Here is a 20,012-nt window from a genome sequence, read left to right as displayed (position 1 = left end):
AAGAGATATTTGGCAAAAAGCTCAGTAAAATATTTCACAACTTGTAAGCTAATGCTGACATGAACACAGAGTATATCAATGCCTGGAAGAGTTCCTGCATACCTTGTATTGTATGATAATTTGTTTGGGATGTCAAAAAGCCAAAAACATCTGATTGGTCCTTTTAGTAATAGAAACAAAGTCTGGAGATGTCCAAATACGAAGCTTCTTTTCTCCCACCATCAAATGCATCTTTGGGAAGTAAACTAGTAAAAGCTGACTGGTTTAGATAGAATTCTTAGACCAGCCTAGGGTTTAACATGAGGTATAGTTTCGCTGTCTTGTCTTTATAGAGGGATATGTAAAATGATCTGGCTGAAAGGTTTTGGGGTTCACTGGGTCTCTATGCTGAAGTAATGGGCATGAGAAAGACCATCTTAATAGTAAAGTATATTGAGCATTCTGATACAGGTTCAAAGAGAGCCCCATAAACCTTAAAAGGACAACTTTGAAGTTCCACATAGGAGTTGAGTCACTGGCTAGGGTCAAATATGAAGGAGTCCCTTGAGGAAATTTGAAACCATAGGGTGTGAAAAAAGGAGTATGAATATACTACTAGAGCACAACACACTAATATTGTGGCAAAGTAAACACTGTTTAAATTTCCTATACAAATTATTTCTAAATCGAATAAAGTGCAGTATTAAGAACAGATAATTCTTTTGATCTGTGTTGAAGACATTTGAATATTTTAGTCAGCAACCTGAAGCTATCTAACATACGACTGTGCAATGAATTTTACATAACGTTTCCCAGTACTACAATTATGCATATATAGATCATGATTTAAGTTGAACATCTTTTACCTTTAATACTGCAATTTAATATAGACTTTTGAATGCTTAGGAATTTGAATATTATAATTACCCTTCCATACTTAATTAAAGCAAAGAAAAAGAGAAATAATATATTACTAAACACATCCCCCAAAGTGTTAAATATTCTCAAGAGCAAATTAATTTAAAATATTTTTGCTTCTTCAGTGTTAACAGCTTGACTCTGCACATAGAGCTCAATGAGTCTACTTAGGCAAGCTCAGTTGTTTTAATTATACAACTCATTACACACAACTTTTGTAGTAACTTATTTTGAAATGTATTTTCCTACATATTTAACTAGTTCAACAAAGCAGGTTTCTTAGCAAATATGTAGGCCCGTACCAATATTTAACACTCAGGTCTCATAGCTGACACTAGTTCTTCAAGTTACACTTGCTCTAAAAGCTCTTAAACTATAGTTGGGGGAAACAGGTCCCTGAGCTTCTATACAAACCCCAAAATTCAAGGAAAGCTAAAGGGATTTTGAGATTTATCAATGAACCTGCCATGATTCACTTTGTATAGTTTCATGAACTAAAGCAATCACATTTGGCACAGCTCTAATGAGAATTTGTGTGTACAAACTGAATAGGTGGTAAAGAAATAGCTAGTCTTGTGATGCATCTTATAATACAATTTTCCCCTGAAATATAAACATGTATAAATTATAGTGCCTTTATTCACTTTCAGAAACTAGTGTTGCCATGCAAAAAAAGTAAATAGAAATGGGATATTTCTGCAGTATAGAAAAAGGAAGGTCTACCATCCTCAGAATCCTGAAAAATGTTTCCTGTGTTAAAGATGTTTAAATAATATTTTTTTGAACAAAGGCCCAGATATTTGGCTGGTCTAAATCAGCACAGTTCCATTGAGTTCCAATATTTTACATAGGCTTTGTATTGTTTCTAATGGCATTTTTTACAACGTCCAGATTTTTTTCAGTTCCGTTTTAGATCTATGTTCCAAAAACTCATCCACCCAGAATATCCTGCCTCCCTTCTCTAAACTTGAGAATACACAAATGCATAGGCAATAACAGCATCATAAAATATAGGACCAAAAGAAGGAGTTTATGGCATTTAAAGATGTATCTTTAGAAGGTCTTGTATATGATTTGTATTTCACAGTTCTAAGTTATTTATTCTATACAATTCTTCTGATGTTTTATAGGAAATAACTGAAAACAGAGTGACTAGAAATGGCAATATAATATAGAGAGCATTCTGTACACAAAGAAAAATGCTTTCAAAGTTTGCCAGGTGTCACACACAGAAGAATGCATGTGAACAATTAAAGAGTGCTAAGTTATTGCTTGTTAGTGAGAGCCCAGTCATTCAAAAAACAAAACAAAACAAACACAGAGAAAGCCCCTTTGTTTCTTCTTCAGTAAGTTACAAAATGTTCAAAATTTGTTCACAGTACACATAGAGAAGAGCAGAAAAGTTCAAAACAAGTTAATAGCTTATCTACACAAAAAGTTGCAACTATACCAGTATCAAGTGATACAACTGCCCTAAAATGGATGCTGTTATAGCAGAATAAACTCACTATATACCAGTATGGTTATGCCCACACAGGAAGGGGAGTTAAGTCATACCAGCATAATGCACTTTTATATCAATATAACGGCATCCCCACAAAGGAAGGTATTGGCACAACTAACTTGGTAAAAAAAAAATCTGGTAAAAAATCCCCAAAATAGTTACATGGGTACAAAATCTGGGTGTAGACTAGGCCTAAGAATATTTATTGTAAATTTGTGTTAAAGTTAAATTCTTCTGGAAATCTGTATTATCTGCTCACTTTAAGTACACAATGTTATTAGGATATCTCCAGGAATGGAATGGAAAAAATACTTAATTAAAGTAATGTACAGTATCTGCAAATGAGACCTGAAAAGGATACAGATGCCACAAACACCTTGAAAGCCAAAGTAAAGAGGAAAATTAGATTGAATATTTGATTGACGTTAAATTAATAAGCTATAGAGACATAATACATACATTACATACTGCTATAATAAAAATGCTGCTGCTGCTAATAAATAATAACAATAATAAATTTATATGGTTACCAAGTCTTTAAGTGAGACATGTTTGTCAGTTTTTTCTAGATGCCAACAGCGTTTCAACACGACCTTTCATTTTTAGAAATGTCCTTAGAAATGCCAAATTGCTAGATATATCTTGTTTTGATCTTGGTGAAGAAGTGGTCTTTGAGGCCTTTTCTGCACTATAAGATAAGGTTGACTTTATTAAGGTCAATTTCTTATTACCCGATATTGTCCATGTCCCCACTGCATGCAAGAATTCAATGCAGTTCAAAGTAGCACATCCACAATAGGGATACTGCTTTCAACTTTGAGAGTGATGCACTGTGGGTAGTTATCCAATGGTGCATGCACCACCTTGGATTCTAGGTATTCTTCCAATGAATGCTGGGACCAAAACTGTGCAGTGGGTCGCTCTGGGTTCATGTTGCCAGCATCCCATAATGCACTCTTTTACTCCCTAACCCCCTGCCTGAGATCAATGGAAAAGAGTCTTTTCATACCCTATTTGGCCCTGGTTATCCATTCAGATGCCATAGCAGCACAAGCATGTTCCCCCCCTCCTCCTTCTCTCATGAATCCCGTTGTGCATCAAAACATTGTGATATTGATGTCTACCTTGGTGGGCCTAATGGTGGAGTATGTCTAGAGTGCATGCATGGCACTCCAGGAAGAGCACAAGGATGAATCTCAGGATGCCACGGGCATGTCATTAAGGCAAGTCCTTGAGTTGAGCAAATTGAAAATGCAGCCAACAATCAATCCTCTCGAAACAGTGGAACACCAGTTCTGGTGCTGTCAGACAAGCATAGATTTGTGGGACTGCTTCAGTGCTGCAGGTATGGGTTGATCAGCATTGGCTGCAAAACTTCAGAATGCACAAGGCCACTATCATGGAACTTTGTGAATGGCTTTCCCCCACCTACCTGAATGAGACCCACTCTGACAGTGGAGAAGCACATGGCAATTGTCCTGTGGAAGCTTGTAACACTGGACAGCTACTGGTCCATTGGGAATCAATTTAGATGGGGAAATCTACAGTGGGGGCTGCTGATATATAAGTAGCCAAAGCAATCAATACAATTCTGTGGGCAGTGATTCTGGGAAATGTGAATGCCATGGCAGCTATGGGATTCCCTAATTGCAGTGAGGCAACAGACAGAACACAAATCCCCATTTTGGTACCCGACAACCTTGCCAAGGAATACATAAACCACAAGGGGTACTTCTTATGGTACTACAGGTGTTCATGAATTAGAAGAGCTTTCACACCGACATTATTTGTGAAATGGTGAGGAAAATTGTATAATGCATGCATCTTAAGGAACTCCTGCTTCTTCAGAAAAGTGCAAGCTGTAACTTTTTTCCCAGAACAGAAAATTAGAATCAGAGAAGTGGAAATACCAATAGTGATTCTTGGTGACCCAGCCAACCCCTTGCTCCTGTGACTCATGATGCCATACATAGGCAGCCTGGACCACAGAAACGAATAGGCCAAATTCAGCATTACTTCTTATAAAATCAGGAGTACTGAAATCGATTTCATGGCCCTTAAAGTGGACAGAATGGTCTTTGTAGTGTTGATTCATTGTTTAGAAAATTGACCTTATGCAGCTAAATTTGACCTAAACTTCTACTATGCCAGGTCTGAGATAAAAAATCTGGATTTGGATTAAAGAAAAATGATAGATAGGATTCAGAAGCTTTTGAGCCATTGTAAAGCCTGTAGTGTGACTTTAATTTCCTCCTCGCTGATCTCCTAATGGTGGACACTTAAAGAAAGGTGTAAAGTAATCCTATTGGCAACTTGAGTGATAGGGCATCTATGCCTAGTGCTTCAGGTTCTCTGGTCTTTGCAAAATATTGGCAAGTATCACAGTTTGCTTAGGATTGAAAAACAAAAGGATTTGTTGTGAAGACTCCATTCAGCCTGATCGATTTTCCTTCTGCTCAAGTAGTCAAGCTTTGTATTGCTGGAGCCTTTGTCATGCAAGGCTCTGATAGACTGTAGATGGGCCTCTGCCCATAAATTATAGAGAACACCCCCTCATACTTCCAGATGTCCATCTGTTTTCATGACAAATCCTTGTGTTCTCCCATGTCCATCCCTTCCCAGAACCTCTCCGGATTTTTGAACATCTGAAGCACAGATGACAGCCCAAAAAGTAATGCTTTATTTTGCAAATTATCAGGCCTGTGAATAAATTGCAGAAATATCCTTTATGCCTAGAGAATTTGCAGATGAAATTAGACCTCCTTCAAGTGAACTGATATAAAGTAATCCCCTTGGCAGATGACCACTGCTGTGGACTTCAAGGTCTCCATATTGAATAAGGTCCTCCTGATGAACTTGTTCAAGTGTTTTACTTCCAAATATACTTTCTCGTCATTGGATTTCCTGGGTTCCAGAAACAAGAATGAGTAGCGGCTGGAAAACATCACTTTATCATGACAATTCTTAAAGAAGATCTATAGCCTCCTCATTATTTCACATCTTCTGGGGATTTGAGAAGAGTGGAGGAGAGAAAATGATTCTGAATATTTGAAAATTCTATGAAGTACCCTTAAACTGCATTCAGGAACTAACTACTCAATATTGAAAAAAGCCCTTAATCTTTGAAATTTTAGTAGCCTCCTCCCCAAGCTCTTGTCTATCGCATCTTTCTTGATCTCAATCAAGGGCTGTTTCTAGTGCTAGAATTTGCATTGCAGGATGACTGGTCTTTCCCCTTCTTGTGTTTCGATTTCTTCTATCTACTTTTGCTGTAGTCTTAGGGTACGTCTAGACTACATGCCTCTGTCGCCAGAGGCATGTAGATTAGGCTACCAGACATAGTAAAATGAAGCGGCGATTTAAATAATCGCCGCTTCATTTAAATTTACATGGCTGCCGCGCTGAGCCGACAAACAGCTGATCAGCTGTTTGTCGGCTCAGCGCGATAGTCTGGACGCGCGGGTGGCGACATCAAAGGTATTTGTCGACCACCCAGGTAAACCTCATCCCAGAGGCTTACCTGGGTGGTCGACAAATACCTTTGATGTCGCCACCCGTGCGTCCAGACTATCGCGCTGAGCCGACAAACAGCTAGTCAGCTGTTTGTCGGCTCAGCGCGGCAGCCATGTAAATTTAAATGAAGCGACGATTATTTAAATCGCCGCTTCATTTTACTATGTCTGGTAGCCTAATCTACATGCCTCTGGCGACAGAGGCATGTAGTCTAGACGTACCCTTACATTCTACATTTAGGGTAACCACTGTTATTTTGAAATAACTTAGTCCATGTCTACACAGCCAGCAGTTATGTTGAAATAACGTTGACATACTGTCAAGCTGGAGGACTTCTTACTCTGACTTCTGGAACCCACAGGCTACGTCTACACTGGCCAGTCTTGCACAAGAACATATGCAAATGAGGCACAGTGATAGACGTAGCCTCACTGTACAAGGAATAAGGGAAGTTGGAGGAAGAGTGCTCTATTTCGAAAAAAGTGCTTTGTAAATGCTCCCAATTTTGAAATAAGCTACACAATTGATGTATCTCAATTTGCATAGCTTATTTTGAGTTAAGCACTGCTGTGTAGACACACCTTTAGGAAGCAACCATTCCGTCCCTCCCTCCTCCCCCCTCCAAAAAAAATATACCTAGGCCTGTAATAAGGGTGGACATTCCTTTTCCCAGATTTGGAATAAGGAAGTCTCTGTAATGATTTTTATTATTTACCTGAGGATTCCACTACCACTTTGTCTAACAGCTCCCTTAATTGTAAGCCTGAATATTCTGAAGCTGATTACATTGGTTTTCTTGTCACTTAATGAGCCAGGTAGTATTATGCAACAGCTACATGAGAACAGTCTTCATGTCTTTGGACACCCTAGTAAGCCAAGCTGAGCAATACCAAGAACATGGCATAGCCTTTGTCTCATTGGAGTAGGTCATAGCTACATAATCACTGTATGGCATATCTACTTTTCAAGAGGCCCCTTTTTAGCGAGTCAGGCCATGCTATAGCTGCATGGCACTGCCCTTATAGTCTCACTGAAACCTAAAGTGGGTAAGGCAGGATTCCCTAAGGACAGACTTATATCTTGTTAAAGTGACCAGAGTACCTTTGTCAGAAATAAGTGGTAAGACAATAGGGTGCTTCCTCTTGCTCATTTCTCCACATCTGGGGGCTCTCTCTCTCTCTCAACCTTGCAGGGGTGGCTATTTGGCACATGGTCGACTCATAAAATATAGGGTTCCATTAGCCCAGCATGTGCGACATGGCTGATGGGCAGCCCAAGCAGGGTTCCATTAGTTCAACAGTTGTGCCAACTGCACTATAAATGGGGTCTGATTAGCTGAGGCATTTTGGTCTGCTTTTCTGTCAACTCCTCAATTCCTTTGAGGTGTTCCACTAGTGAAACCTGCAGCCAGTAATCTCAGTACAGGTTGGACCCCCAGTCTGGCACCCTTGGGACCTGCGCTTTCCTGGACCAAAGAGTTTGCTGGACCAGGGGAAGTCAATGCTCCTCTGCTGTCTGCCCTACTCCCAAGCTCCTCTCACTGGGGCTACCTGCCCTGCCACTGGTCCCCCTAATACTGACCCAGCATGGCTCTCCACCCTGCTGCCTGCCCGCTGCCCCAGGGTTCACATTGAGGACTGCTTGATTGCTGCTGTCCTGCTGGGTGTTCTGCAGGTTCCTGGTTGGGGCCACCTAGCCTTCACTGGCCCTCCTGCTGCTTCTGCTGCTGGGGGGCCGCAGCTGGGACTGCCTAGCCACCCCACCCCTTTGTTGGGTCTGCCCCGCTGCTGCTGGAGATTCTGGGCCTTCACCAGCCCCACTATAACCAAGGGTTTCCCGGGGTTCCTGGCCAGGCCCATCCCGACACAGGCAGCCAGAGTGCAGGCAGGAGTTCCCTGGCTAGAGCCAGGACTCCCCAGCCACATGGCACCGCTAATGCCAGGGTTCCCTGGCGTGGGGGAGAACTCCCTGGCTACCGCCTGGCCCCATTAATGCAGGGGGTTCTGGGCCAGAGCGGGGGCTCCCCAGATGTTGCCTCGCTCATCTGGGGCTCCACAGCCCGGGTATGCCTCCAGGGCTCTTTGGTCCAGCAACATCCCTGACCCTGCTGAGAGTCTCGGATTTGGGAGGTTCAGCCTATATCAGTTTACAGTAGTCCTGCTGCAGAAACCCTCACAAGGCTAAGTAACAGCCCAGGAATTCTGAGAGCCCCTTTGGTTGTTTTATATTCTTGTTGCTCTGAACAGGAGGTCTGGTAAAGCCTTCTAGCAGTTGCTGGAGAGGAGGTGGGAACCTGAGTTAGATGAGGAATCCTGTAAACTCATCTGCCAGCAGGCATCTTTTCCCCATTGTGTTTGTGAGAACAGACAGAATGCCTGTAGGTGAACATTGCAGTGACTACCTGGGATTTATAAGACGTCAGTGTCTGAGAAGAAGGTGTATTTGCACCAAATTCAGGAGCTCCCTAGACCAAGGGAGGATTTCTTCTTTAGAGGGAGGTTCCCTTCCTTTCCCAACTGAGCACAATTCCTGATTTACCCTGGGGCAAAGGCACGTAGCCCATCGGGGCTCGCAGAGGGGCTGTCCCCCTTTTCCAGGTGAGTGGGTGGCCACTCTGCCTCACTACAGGGATCAAGACTGAACTGCTCAACAAGGAAAAGTAGGAGTGATGGCGAGACCAGTGAGGTGGAAGGGCAATGAGTGTGCATGCCTGAAACAGTCTTATCAGCTCCTCCTTGCTCAATTTGTGGTGGTTTTCACTGGTCCTGCTTACAATTTCCCACATAGAATAACAGAATATTAGAGTTGGAGGAGACCTCAGGAGGTCATCAAGTCCAACTCTCTGCTAAAAGCAGGACCAATCCCAACTAAATTGTCCCAACCAGGGCTTTGTCAATCTGGGACTCTAGGGATGGAGATTCCACCACCTCCCTAGGTAACCCATTCCAGTGCTTCACCACTTTCAGAGTGAAATAATTTTCCCTAATATCCAACCTAGACCTCCCCCACTGTAACTTGAGACCATTCCTCCTCATTCTGCCATACGTCACCATTGAGAACAGCCTCTCTCCAGCCTCTTTGGACTCCCCCCTTTCTGGTAGTTAAAGGCTGCTAACAAATCCCCCCTCAGTTTCTCCTCATAATTCATGTGCTTCAGCCCCCTAATAATTTTTGTTGCCCTCTGCTGGACTCTCTCCAATGTGTCCACATCCTTTTTTTAATGGGAGTCCCCAGGATTTTGTATAATAATCCAGATGTGACCTCACACCAATGCTGAATACAGGGGAAATAAAGGGTAGATAGGTAACTCTCCTCCTTCAGCAGCCAAACAGCTCTCTATTTCTCCTGCTGACATTCTAGATAACAATCACCTGGATGTCAAACTCCCCCTCGCTGGTGGGGAGCTTCTGAGGAGCTGGCTCTTGGGTTGGAGAAGGGGGTCAAAGCAAATCCTTTCCAACTCAGTCATATGAACTGGAGTTCAGGCTCACTCGAGGTAGCACCAGGGAAGGGGACAGATGTGCCGTCCGCCATCTTTGCTGCCGAGCCAGGTGTGGCCTTGGACCTGGAGAGGCCCTCAGCTAAGGAGCTGGTGAGACTGCTGGTGGCTGAATAAACGAACGAGCTTGAAGAGCCAGAGCTGATGTCCAATTACCCTGAGAAGCCGGAAGAACCAGCATTAGGGGCACTACCAGTGGCTGAGTATCTGGCAGCCTTGCGGAGCTTGACCTGGAGCTGGGGTAGGAAGTAGCCCAGGTATTTTCGGCTGACAATCTGGTGCCTTAACAGAGGGTCAGTGTGTTGCAGGGAGGATATACGCTGACCTGGTAGCAAGATAACCCACCACTTTAATGGTCATGTGCTGGAATGCAGTGGAGTCAGATGGGGATACGTTTCACAATCCCCTGCCACTCTGCCTCCCCACTGTAGGTCTTGAGACCACTGCTAATTAATAGCACTTCTCTGCTTGAGGGTTAGCCCTACAGGCTGCTTGTCAGCACTCCTATGCCTAAGAGACAGTACTACGGATTGCTTACCAGCACCTCCCTGCTTGAGGACTAGCACTACAGACTGCCTGCTGGCACTCCCCTATTTAAGGGACAATGCTGTAAGACTGTTTACCAGCATTCTAAGAAACGGAGCTAGTTCCCAGGGTGACCAGCAGGAGACGCCACAGCAGTGACTCTGACACTGCTACAAACTCCTAGGGACACAGTGTACCTTAGTGACTTACACAGACCAAGAATCTGTAGACCTAACCCCAAGACTGAATATACAGTCTCATGAGATGCATTGAGTTGTCAGGTCTGCGTTAGAGTTCTTTAGTTTTTAAAAAGGCAGACCAATAGGAGCTAAGGGAGAGCTTCACTTTTCTTCAAAGGACATAAGATTGCCATCCTGACATCCTATGGAATAGATTCTCTCTTGCAGGGTAGAAGCAGTCTGTTACCTGAACAAGATGAGATCCAGATGGCAAGTAGGTAAGAAACCCTTTCCTGGAGGAGTGCAGAGCAATCTCCTATAGGGAAAAACTTCCTGATTTTCCTGGAACTTTTAAAACACTATTGTTCAATTTGAAGGACAGGCAAAGTTTGAGGTAACATACACATTCCTGTTATCAGTTATTGAAAACACAGTGCTAACATGTTAGTCATACAGACCAAACAATCAGTGTTCTGGTATGATGAGAAAAAAGGAAGTCTTCTAAGAAAAAATTGAATATAATGTAGGGTTTTTTCCCCCCGAGATAACATGAATCTCTTTGGTAACAGTCATAAGATATATCCTTTTTAAAAATACATCCTCCTTAAAATGCTTGTAAAATGCTGTTACAAAAGATTACACAAATAAACAAGATGAAAACCAGTAAAAGATGCAAATAAAAAATTAAAGTAGATAAAAACTCAATAGATGTTTACATTTATGGGCAAAAATGCCTATATTTTGATATCACCATTTATTTAACAAAGGTATGCAACAATCTGCTTCAGATTTGTTTAGATATAGGAAAATATTGATGTGTCATTCCTAGTGCTCCTAAGACTATGAAAATTCAATAACCAGAGCACCTACTTACATTTACTTGATGGTAAACATGGAAATATAAGAATGCATGAAAGTGCTCTGAAGTCAGTGAAATATATAAGTGACTATTTCAGAAACCAAACACAAGCAAGCGTGCCTATCAAAGGTGATATTATAAAGGAGGTGTAAAGTTTCACTCAAGGAACAGATCCTGGGGTTTATTTAGTGCAGCCATAAAAAGCTTACTTTGGTACTCTCCCAAACCAAGGGCTGCTGTGCATAGGGAGGATCCTGCAGCATACCTTCAGGCAGGGGTTTTCAAACTCTGGGTCATGGCTAGCCACAGGATGGCCATGAGACACTTTGTTTACCTGTACCTCCACACATATCGGCAATCGCACTTCTGTTGGTCGTGGCTCGCCATTCCCGGCCATTGGGAGCGGTGGGAAGCAGTGTGGACTAGGTATGTAAGGGAACTTCAGGCGGGTTTTGGGCTCTGCTGATCAACTTCTTTCCTTCCTCCCCATGCCTCCTGAGGCCTGCAGTCTAGGTCTAAGGCAGGCTCCCCACTTGCCCTTCTTCCAAGGGCACAGCCACCCTGCAGTAGCCCCTAGGGCTATGTCTAGATTACAGGGGGTTTTCAGGAAAAAAGTAGCCTTTTTTCGAAAAAACTTCACCTGCATCTAGACTGCCACCATGTTCTTTTGAAATTAAATGGAAAGAATGGGGCAGTTTTTTCGACAGCAGTAAACCTAATTTTACGAGGAAGAATGCCTTTTTTTCGAAAAAGCTCTTTAAAAAAAAAGGCGTTCTTTACCACAAGCAGGGTTTTTTCAAAAGAGAGCATCCAGATTGCCTGGGTGCTCTCTTTCAAAAAAGCGGATCACTTTTTTGAAAGAGTTGTGGCTGTCTAGATGATCTCTTTCGAAAGAAGCATGTGGTCTAGACGTATCCTAAGTGCAGGGATGACCAGGGAGTCTCCATGCATTGCTTTTCCCTGTGTGCTGGCTCTGTAACTCCCATTGGCCAGGAACCATGACCAATGGGAACTGCAGGAGCAGTGCTTGCTGGCACAAGGAGAGCACATAAAGCCTCCCTAGGGGCCACAGGGATCTGACGGCAGCTTCTGGGGGCCACAATAAGCGCTGCTGGGATCCTGCACACCACCCCTGCCTCAACTTGGAATCCTCTCCCACAAACTCACCCCAGAGCACTTGTACCCTCCTGCATGCCAACCAAGAGCCCCCTCATTCATGGGCCCACCCCTGGGCCCATCCCCCAGGCAAAGCCCTCTCCCGCACCCACACCCTAATTCTCTGCCTCAGTCTTGTGAAAGTAAGTGAGGGTGGGACAGAACGAGTGACAGAGAGAGGAGAGATGGAGTAAAGCGGGATCTGCACCTTGGAGAAGGGGCAGAAGGTCCTGAAACATTTTGAAACAAAATGGGGGTCCTCCTCAGATTGATGAAGTTTGAGAACAGCTGCTGTAGTGTACGTTTTTCAAGGTTACTAGTTAAGACTTTTTGTACTGGTGGATTTCCCATAAGACTCTCACTTAGACTATCCTTACACATATTTTTCCTTTCAGTGGCATATTCCAAAGGAGGGCAAGTGTCTCAGAATGATTTTTCCAAGTGCTCAGGCTCTTCTTTCTTCTCCTCCTCTTCAGTAACAATAATTCTATTTGTATCCATTTTCATTCTATGTTTAAAATGTGGTCTCACATCCCACATGTATCCCGAGGCCCTGTCGTTGTTGATGACATGCCCAGAGGCTCAGAAATTTAGAGAGCAGATTTACAGATTTCTTCTAGCTCCTAAACACACACCCAATTTAGGAATCTATTTGCAGTTGATATTTCTGTAGCAAAGGCGGGAGAAGCAAAATGGCTAGTGTCAGGAGTGGCCTGCTGACTGAGGTGGGATTCGTTTAAGATACTGTGCTCCTTCTCATCCAATTTGGAACCAAAGAAAAGCAAATTAGCCAGCAGTTCTTTGAATTTCCACTACATGCATCTGATGAAGTGGCTCTTTGCCCACGAAAGCTTACGCTCCAATAAATCTGTTAGTCTATAAGGTGCCAGAGGACTCCTCATTGTTTATGCAGCTCTTTGTGATTACTACTGTAACAAGCTAGAGGGACATTAGTAACAAGTTCTATTGAGTCTTGTCAACCTTTTAATGGGAATGTGAGGTGGCTTTTCAATTCATTTTAAGTATTACTAGTTTCAAAATTATCCTCTTTGGATATGAAGAGGACTGCTATGGTGGCCAGGAAGAAAATTCTTCATATAATACAGTTGTAATGAAACATAGCCAGGTTTAGTACAATCTACAGCAGGTTTGCAAGTATTGCATAATGCTAGAGAAAAATTCCAAAAATGGGATGTAGCAAAAGGAGGTTTATATAAAGTCAGAGTATAGTTACCAGATGTCCTACTTATAAGGACAGTCCCAATATTTGGGGCTTTGTCTTATATAGTATCATAGCATTAAGGCAATCTTTTTTGATCCCTTACCAAATATGACTGAATTAAATGAGAATATCTCATTTTGTAAAATATTATAACAAACTGAGAATAGACTTACCCAATTGCTGAAAAAGAAGGGCCACACTCGTATTGGTAACAGGAAGGCTATCATGTAAAGGGGTTTGTATCAGTTGTTTGTCTCCTGCTCCCAATGAAAACAATTTCTGTAGACAGAAATATTTTGGAACATACTTTAAACAATTTTATATATTTTTTATAGATTTACTATATATTTTAAACTCTTAATTAGGCCAAGCATATAGTAGAAAATGTTAAATTGTTATTTGTGTATTTTAATCTCAAAGATATTATTATCATTTCTTTTACAGACTGAAATTTTAATCTATATTGGAAATTGATGTCCTCTGTTGAGGTTGGCAGTGACTTTAATGGAACAGCAGTTAGATCTAGGGTTGTCAGGTGTCCAGTATTCACCCGGACAGTAGGTATTTTTGACTCCTGTCCAATAAAAAAATTCAGAGAATACCGGACACCTGAGATGTCTGGTATTTTCTGAAATTTTCCCTGGCCAGGAGGCGAAAATTCAGGGCACCTGGCAACCCTACAAACACTCAGTGCCCAGCCTCCCCCTCCCCCGAACTTCCCCCGGCCTCCAACACCCCCCGATCCCAGCCCCCATGCTTACCTGGTTCCGCAAGGCTGCCAGCACAAAATGGCTGCCAGCCAAAAGACCTAGGGGAAGCAATGCTTTCCGCTCCCCTGTTCCCTCACTCTTAAAGAGGACATGCTGTTTTATTTAAAATTTGTTTTTTGGCTTAATAAAGTTTGGAGTCCTTTTTCTTTTTTGCTCAATAACTTTGGTCCCCCTCCCCCTTTTTCCCTTCAACAGAATGGTGTTTTTCTGGGGGGAGGGGGAGGGGAGAGAGGTGGTTCGGTATTTTTGTTTCAAGCATCTGGCAACCCTAGTTAGATCATAAGCATCTCCAGACCAAGTACCACTCCACAATTCTAGCGTTTGACCAGCATTAGTCTCTTCATTCAAAGAAGATGATAATGGTTAACAATTATAATGGTATCCTTTGGATTAAATTATTTCAGCATTATTTAAACTTAAAAAAACCTTAATTTTTCATTTTAATACACTTTTAAAAACAATGTGGTAATCATGTAACTAAAAGATGTCTAAAAATGGAGAATTAAAATAAGGACAATGGAATGATAGTTTGAATGTGCAAGGTGACAACTTACACCCCATAAGAAAGATCCTAATTGAATTGTTCAAATATTATCAATTGGTTTCCAGGAAGATATGCAACACCATGAAAAACATTACAGAACAGGAAAGAACAGAGTAAAAATAGTTTAAAAAGTACTGGCAGCAGAACAACAGCAGTGGGCAATCTGCTTGCCACACACAGCCATTTGGGTAATCCACTGGCAAGCTGGGAGACATTTTGCTGACATTGATCATGTGCAGACACGGCTCCCCACAGCTCCCATGGGTCACGGTTCACCATTCCCGGCCAATGGGAACTGCCAGAAGAGGCACGGGTTGTGGAAACATGCTGGCCACCACGTTTCACAGGACCCATAGGCCAGGAAAAGTAAACTGTGGCCCATGTGAGAATTGCAAGAGACCATGCCTACGGACGGTCAAAGTCAGCAAACTGTCTCTCAGCTGGCCAGTAGATTACCCTGAAGGGCCACAGATTGCTCACCCCACTGGACTAAGATGTTTAGTTAATAACAAAGAAGTGAAATAACTCTGAAATTTGGATTACCAGGTCACAAAATTTGTGAAAATTATAAAAGAAGGAAAGCTATAATCACAGATTACTTTATCATCTGTTTCAGAAACTATTTAAGGTCTGCTATTTACGAGTGTGTTTTAAAACTGAGATTCGTTTCCTTCAGTGGTTTAAATAAAAACAACAGAAAAACATCAGCTTGTTTATCATAATGACTCTACTAATCATATTTATTACCATTTCATACCATTCATCTTCCATGGGTTTTGATACAACCCCTGTGTTACAAAAATTGGCTCCATAGTAAGACATAACTTATGCCCAACATCCTTCCTACAGTAAAATTCACAGTTATAAGTGTCATTCAAAGTTCAATTGATACAAGCAATGCTTACACCTGAACTTCTGAAATGTCAGCTTTAGTCAGAAGTCAAAATAATAGACATCATCATATCAAGCTTCTTATATCAGACCGAGACAAAATACATCTGAAATACATTATCTACTCTTCTGTTAAAATTGGTAGTAATTATTCTCTTGGTATGCAAAGCAATTTATTGCTGGAATTCTACCTATGTTCCTGTCTACAATATTTAAAGCCTAGAAAAACAAATATAGCAAAGTGGAGTGAAGACATAATTCTGTCCTCAAAAGCTTAGCACAGCTTTTACTTTCCTAACTAAAAGCAGACTGCATTCACAACATACCATTTCAATGGTTCATATCATCAGCTATGATACAAAATTCATATGCTAACCTTTTTAATTTACATCTGAAGTGTAGTGCTCATTTGTTCAGTCTAATAATACAAGCGTTAAAGTCTTATGTACAGCTAAGTCCATCTTTCTAAATATTTTAATAGCCCTCTAACATTTAATGAGACTGTAGATAGTGGAAAAGATTTGATTTGCCTCCAAGTAAACTCGTAGCGAGTCAAACATATACATCTGAATTTTACTTATTCTGTGCTTGTGTTTAAAAAATAGAGAACTAAAGTGTAAATCCAAAAGTTTGTTTGAAACATAACATTACCATACATAATAGCAAGAGGAAAATTCCTATGGTAGATAATTTCTTGAGAATTTACAGCACAAACCTCATTACCTTTTCAATGGTTTCTAATTTGATATTGTTACTTCAAACTAATTGACATTTTACCTCTCCGAAGGAGTTAAAAATGGTTTCTTACCTGTTCTGTATATTTTCTTTGAGGTATGGTTCACATGTGTATTTCACTCAGGTGTGCATCTTGTAACCTGGAGCCAGAGCAGTACCTGTCAGGGTGGCACATGTGCCATACACTTCCTCTTAGCCCTTTCTAAGGCAATTTAAGAGCTGCACCACCACCATCTTTCACAGTTCTTTGGTACCAGACTATATAGTTTAATACCCCAGTGCAAAAGGAACAGAAAAGGAGCCAAGGACTATCTGTATAAACTACATCTTAAAGAAAAGAGGTACAGAAGTGGTAAATAACAGACTTTTTTTCTTTGAGTGGTTCATATCTGTATTCCACTCAGGTGACTCCCAAGCGGTTCAGGTCTATCTGAAGTCTATCTGAATAGCACAATAAAATTGTTTTTCCAAAGTTTGCATCAGCTCTGGAAATGGGCATGATGCTGAATCAAAGACAATGCAACAGATGTTATGACCAGAATAGAAAAGTCCTGTAAGATGGCCAAATAGATAGTTTGTGTTCTTGTGAAATGGGCAAGGAAGTCTTTCCATGTGGGAAAGTTCTGCTGCCCTGTAGGCTTTCAAAATGCATGCTATAATCAATGGGGGGGGGGGGAACCTCAGATGCGGTCCCCTGCTGGCCTGGATACAGACCTCGAGGTTCAGGATCTATCTCCCTCTCCCCGGCATTGGAGAGTCTGTGCTGGTGCTCCAACCTTTGTGTTGCTCCGCTGCGGGGCTGGAAGCACACAAAAACTACTAGGCTGGGTCCTCTAGGCTCTGGTGTGGAAGGGGAATGTGAAGGGTGTCTCTCTCATCAGTGAGGGTGGGGTTGTTGTTTTTTTGCTTCTCACTTGTGTGTGAAGGCCAACTGATTCTTCTGTGGGTCAGTGGCTCCCGATTCATAAAAGGCTCCCAACTCCTGCTGTAATCTATCAGAGATAACCTGTGCTGAAACTGCTTGATCTTTGATTCTATCATAAGAAGAAACAAACAGGCAAGGAGAGATGCTTGAAACAGCTTCATTCTATCTGAACAGAATGCTAGTGTTCATCTAATGTATGAAAACACTTTTAGCCTTGGTGGAGTGTGGCTCTGAAAAGATACAGATAAGTATATTATTTGTACTAGATAAAAGTATTGAAATTCTTCCATTTTTCTGGCTCTCATTGTTGCACTGAAAAAAGTTATTTTCTGAGGAAGTTGAACTAGAGAGCAATTAGCTAGAGACTCAAATGGAGGGCCCATAAAGGCTATTAGCACTATGTTTAAGTCCCACCTAGTAACTGCATTCTTTGTAGGGGGATAGAGAGGAATAATACCTTTGAGAAATCTGTCCCTTAGAGAACACTGGCTTTTTCTCAATTGGTGGATGAACTGCTTAAATCATAGCTAAGTAGAACCAAAGTGAATTATGCAAAAGACCCGAAGACTAGAGGTGCAATTAAAGAATGTCCAGAATCTTAGCGACCTATTGTTGTACACCTCTATCAGCTGACCAGATTGAAAAATATTTCCAGTTACCAAGGCAGTCAGACCTTTCTACTACTTGTGCATCATAGCAAATACAATTATTGATTGGGTGCCACCTCCGGGGATGAGCCTCAGCACTCTATTGTTCAGGGACAACTTGTGATTATAGAAAAAGATTATAGAAAAAGAACCTGCTGAGATAACGTGAACAGCCTCAGGGATGATGCTGGCCTTGAGGCAAAACTAACAGGTTCATCACTTTGAACGGAGTTCATTTATGCCAGGCTCTCCCCTGCCTATTCACACAATACATCACTGTCCATGAGACTCTGAACTGAAAGGTCTGTGATGTGGGGAAGGAATAACCAATGACCTATTGCTGTGTCCATAACTAGTAGACTCACAAGTTATGAGCCCCCAATCTGTTTTCAAAGCATCTGGAACTATGATCCTGATTGGAGGTGGATAAGCAAAGAGGAACACATATGCTGTTCTGACCCATTGTGACAGGGCGCTTGCCCTGCACTGGCCCTTTAAGGGCAAAAACCCAGCCCTGAGAGAGGGCTGAGTGTGAAGCCCCAGCTGAGGCAGTTCTGGCTAATCAGGGCCCATCTGGGAACTATATAGAGAAGGGCTCCTGGAGGGAGGAAGAAGCTCATTCTTGCTCTGGCTAGAGAGCAGGAGGGACCTGGCTGCCTGGGAAGCAGGAAACTTCCTAGAGGTAGAGCTGTGCTGGAGAAGGAAAGCAGGCTTGGGGAAGCTCTGGCCAAGCAAGCCCCCAGGCTGCAAGGCCTGAAGCTACAGGGGCTGTGAGGGGCAGCCATGGTAAGCAAAGGAAGCAGGTCCACACCCCTTTGCCAGTGATGAGTGGCCATTACAGACTGAGGTTTGTCCCTGAGGCAGGGGCTAGATGGAGACTGGCAATGGGTGACTGTGGCAAGGTGGGTACAGGGGAACTGGGTGTTCCCTGGGAGAAGAACTGGGTGCCCCTTGGGAGGGGGGGACCCTGGAGTGCACAGTTGGGTAAACAACACCCCCAGACGGGGTGCAGAGAGACTGGAGTGGGCACGGTTAGAGGGCAGTGTCCTGAAGAGGATGCCGTGGTCAAAGAGTGACTCGAGTCTGCACTTGAGGGAAGAGTGAGAACACGGGGAGACACCAGCTAGAGGGGGGCATCCAGTTAGCAGGCGAGCTAATTCCCAGGACTGCCGGCTAGAAGCACCATGGTGGTGGGTCTGCCCCGTGACACCCATCCACCAGTCTAGGGACTTGGGGGAAACTCTAGCCCTGGGGCCAGCAACCTATGGTTCACAAGCCAAATACCCTGAGCCCCCCATCCTCTGCCCCAAATTCAGCACTCCCACCCTCTGCCATGAGCCCCTCCTGTACTCCCCACACCGAAACCTCTGTCCTGACTCCTGCATTCTTCTATGGATCTTTGTTGACCACTTGTTCTGAATTTTGATTTAGTTTGGGTCTGGTATGAAAAGGTTGTCAACCCCTGTTCTAGCCCATCAGTTCAATGGGTGGAAATTTGGTCGGTAGATAGACTTTATCCTACTGTGACTGCATAGGCATGGCTTTGCATAGAAAAGTGTGTAAGCAGATCAAGACTACATGGACTAAAACAGATCTAAATCAGACACACAGATTTGGCAGATTACTTGAGACCTCCACAGGGAGAAAGGCCATCAGTTTTGTAGAACTGAGTAGTGCCCCAATAAACATGATTTTTGTGTTGAAAGCACCATGGACTTTCTCCTCTTCATCCGCAGGCCAAGACAATGAAAAAAACAGGTAACATGGACATGACCAAGAACTTGGCTTTCAGAGATGCCCTGTACTATTTGTCCAGGTAATGGAAGATATGAATCCCTTTCCACAAATGAGTGGCCACTACTGCCCTGCACTTGGAAAATTGCAAGGCACTGAGGATAGTGAGAAGAGAAGCACCCTTTGCTGATAAAGTGACTACCAACTACAAATCAGGATCTTCCTGTGGCTTAGTAATGCCAGAATGGGCATTGTCTCAATGACCTGATTACCGGCATCCTACTTCAAAGAGATTTTAACACAAGACTTCAAAGAGAAGCCTCTGAACTGTCATTCATGCTTAAATTTGACACTTTACTAATGGGCTTTAAAGATGCTAATTATCTTACTCATTACAAAAATTGCTTCCCCAA

General features: G+C 42.6%; 1 protein-coding gene across 9 annotated transcripts in view; it reads right to left on the bottom strand.

Annotated features, from left to right (window-relative positions):
- Nucleotides 1-20,012, bottom strand: part of SBF2 (SET binding factor 2) — a 639,223-nt gene that overhangs the window by 322,754 nt on the left and 296,457 nt on the right. For 7 of the 9 annotated variants that reach the window (XM_006129312.5, XM_006129315.5, XM_025187865.3 and 4 more), the window contains one exon: nucleotides 13,527-13,632. In XM_006129312.5, the coding sequence (XP_006129374.2) occupies nucleotides 13,527-13,632 (106 nt within the window). Of the gene's footprint in view, nucleotides 1-13,526; nucleotides 13,633-16,366; nucleotides 16,434-20,012 lie in introns of all 9 variants that reach the window. The other 2 variants (XM_089778628.1, XM_089778629.1) reach the window with 1 other exon arrangement.

Source organism: Pelodiscus sinensis, chromosome 5 (assembly GCF_052426305.1).
Source record: "Pelodiscus sinensis isolate ZL-2025 chromosome 5, ASM5242630v1, whole genome shotgun sequence".
In the NCBI taxonomy this organism is placed as follows: domain Eukaryota; kingdom Metazoa; phylum Chordata; order Testudines; family Trionychidae; genus Pelodiscus; species Pelodiscus sinensis.
Note: the sequence above shows the minus strand (reverse complement) of the source record. Positions and strands in the feature narration are given on the sequence as shown.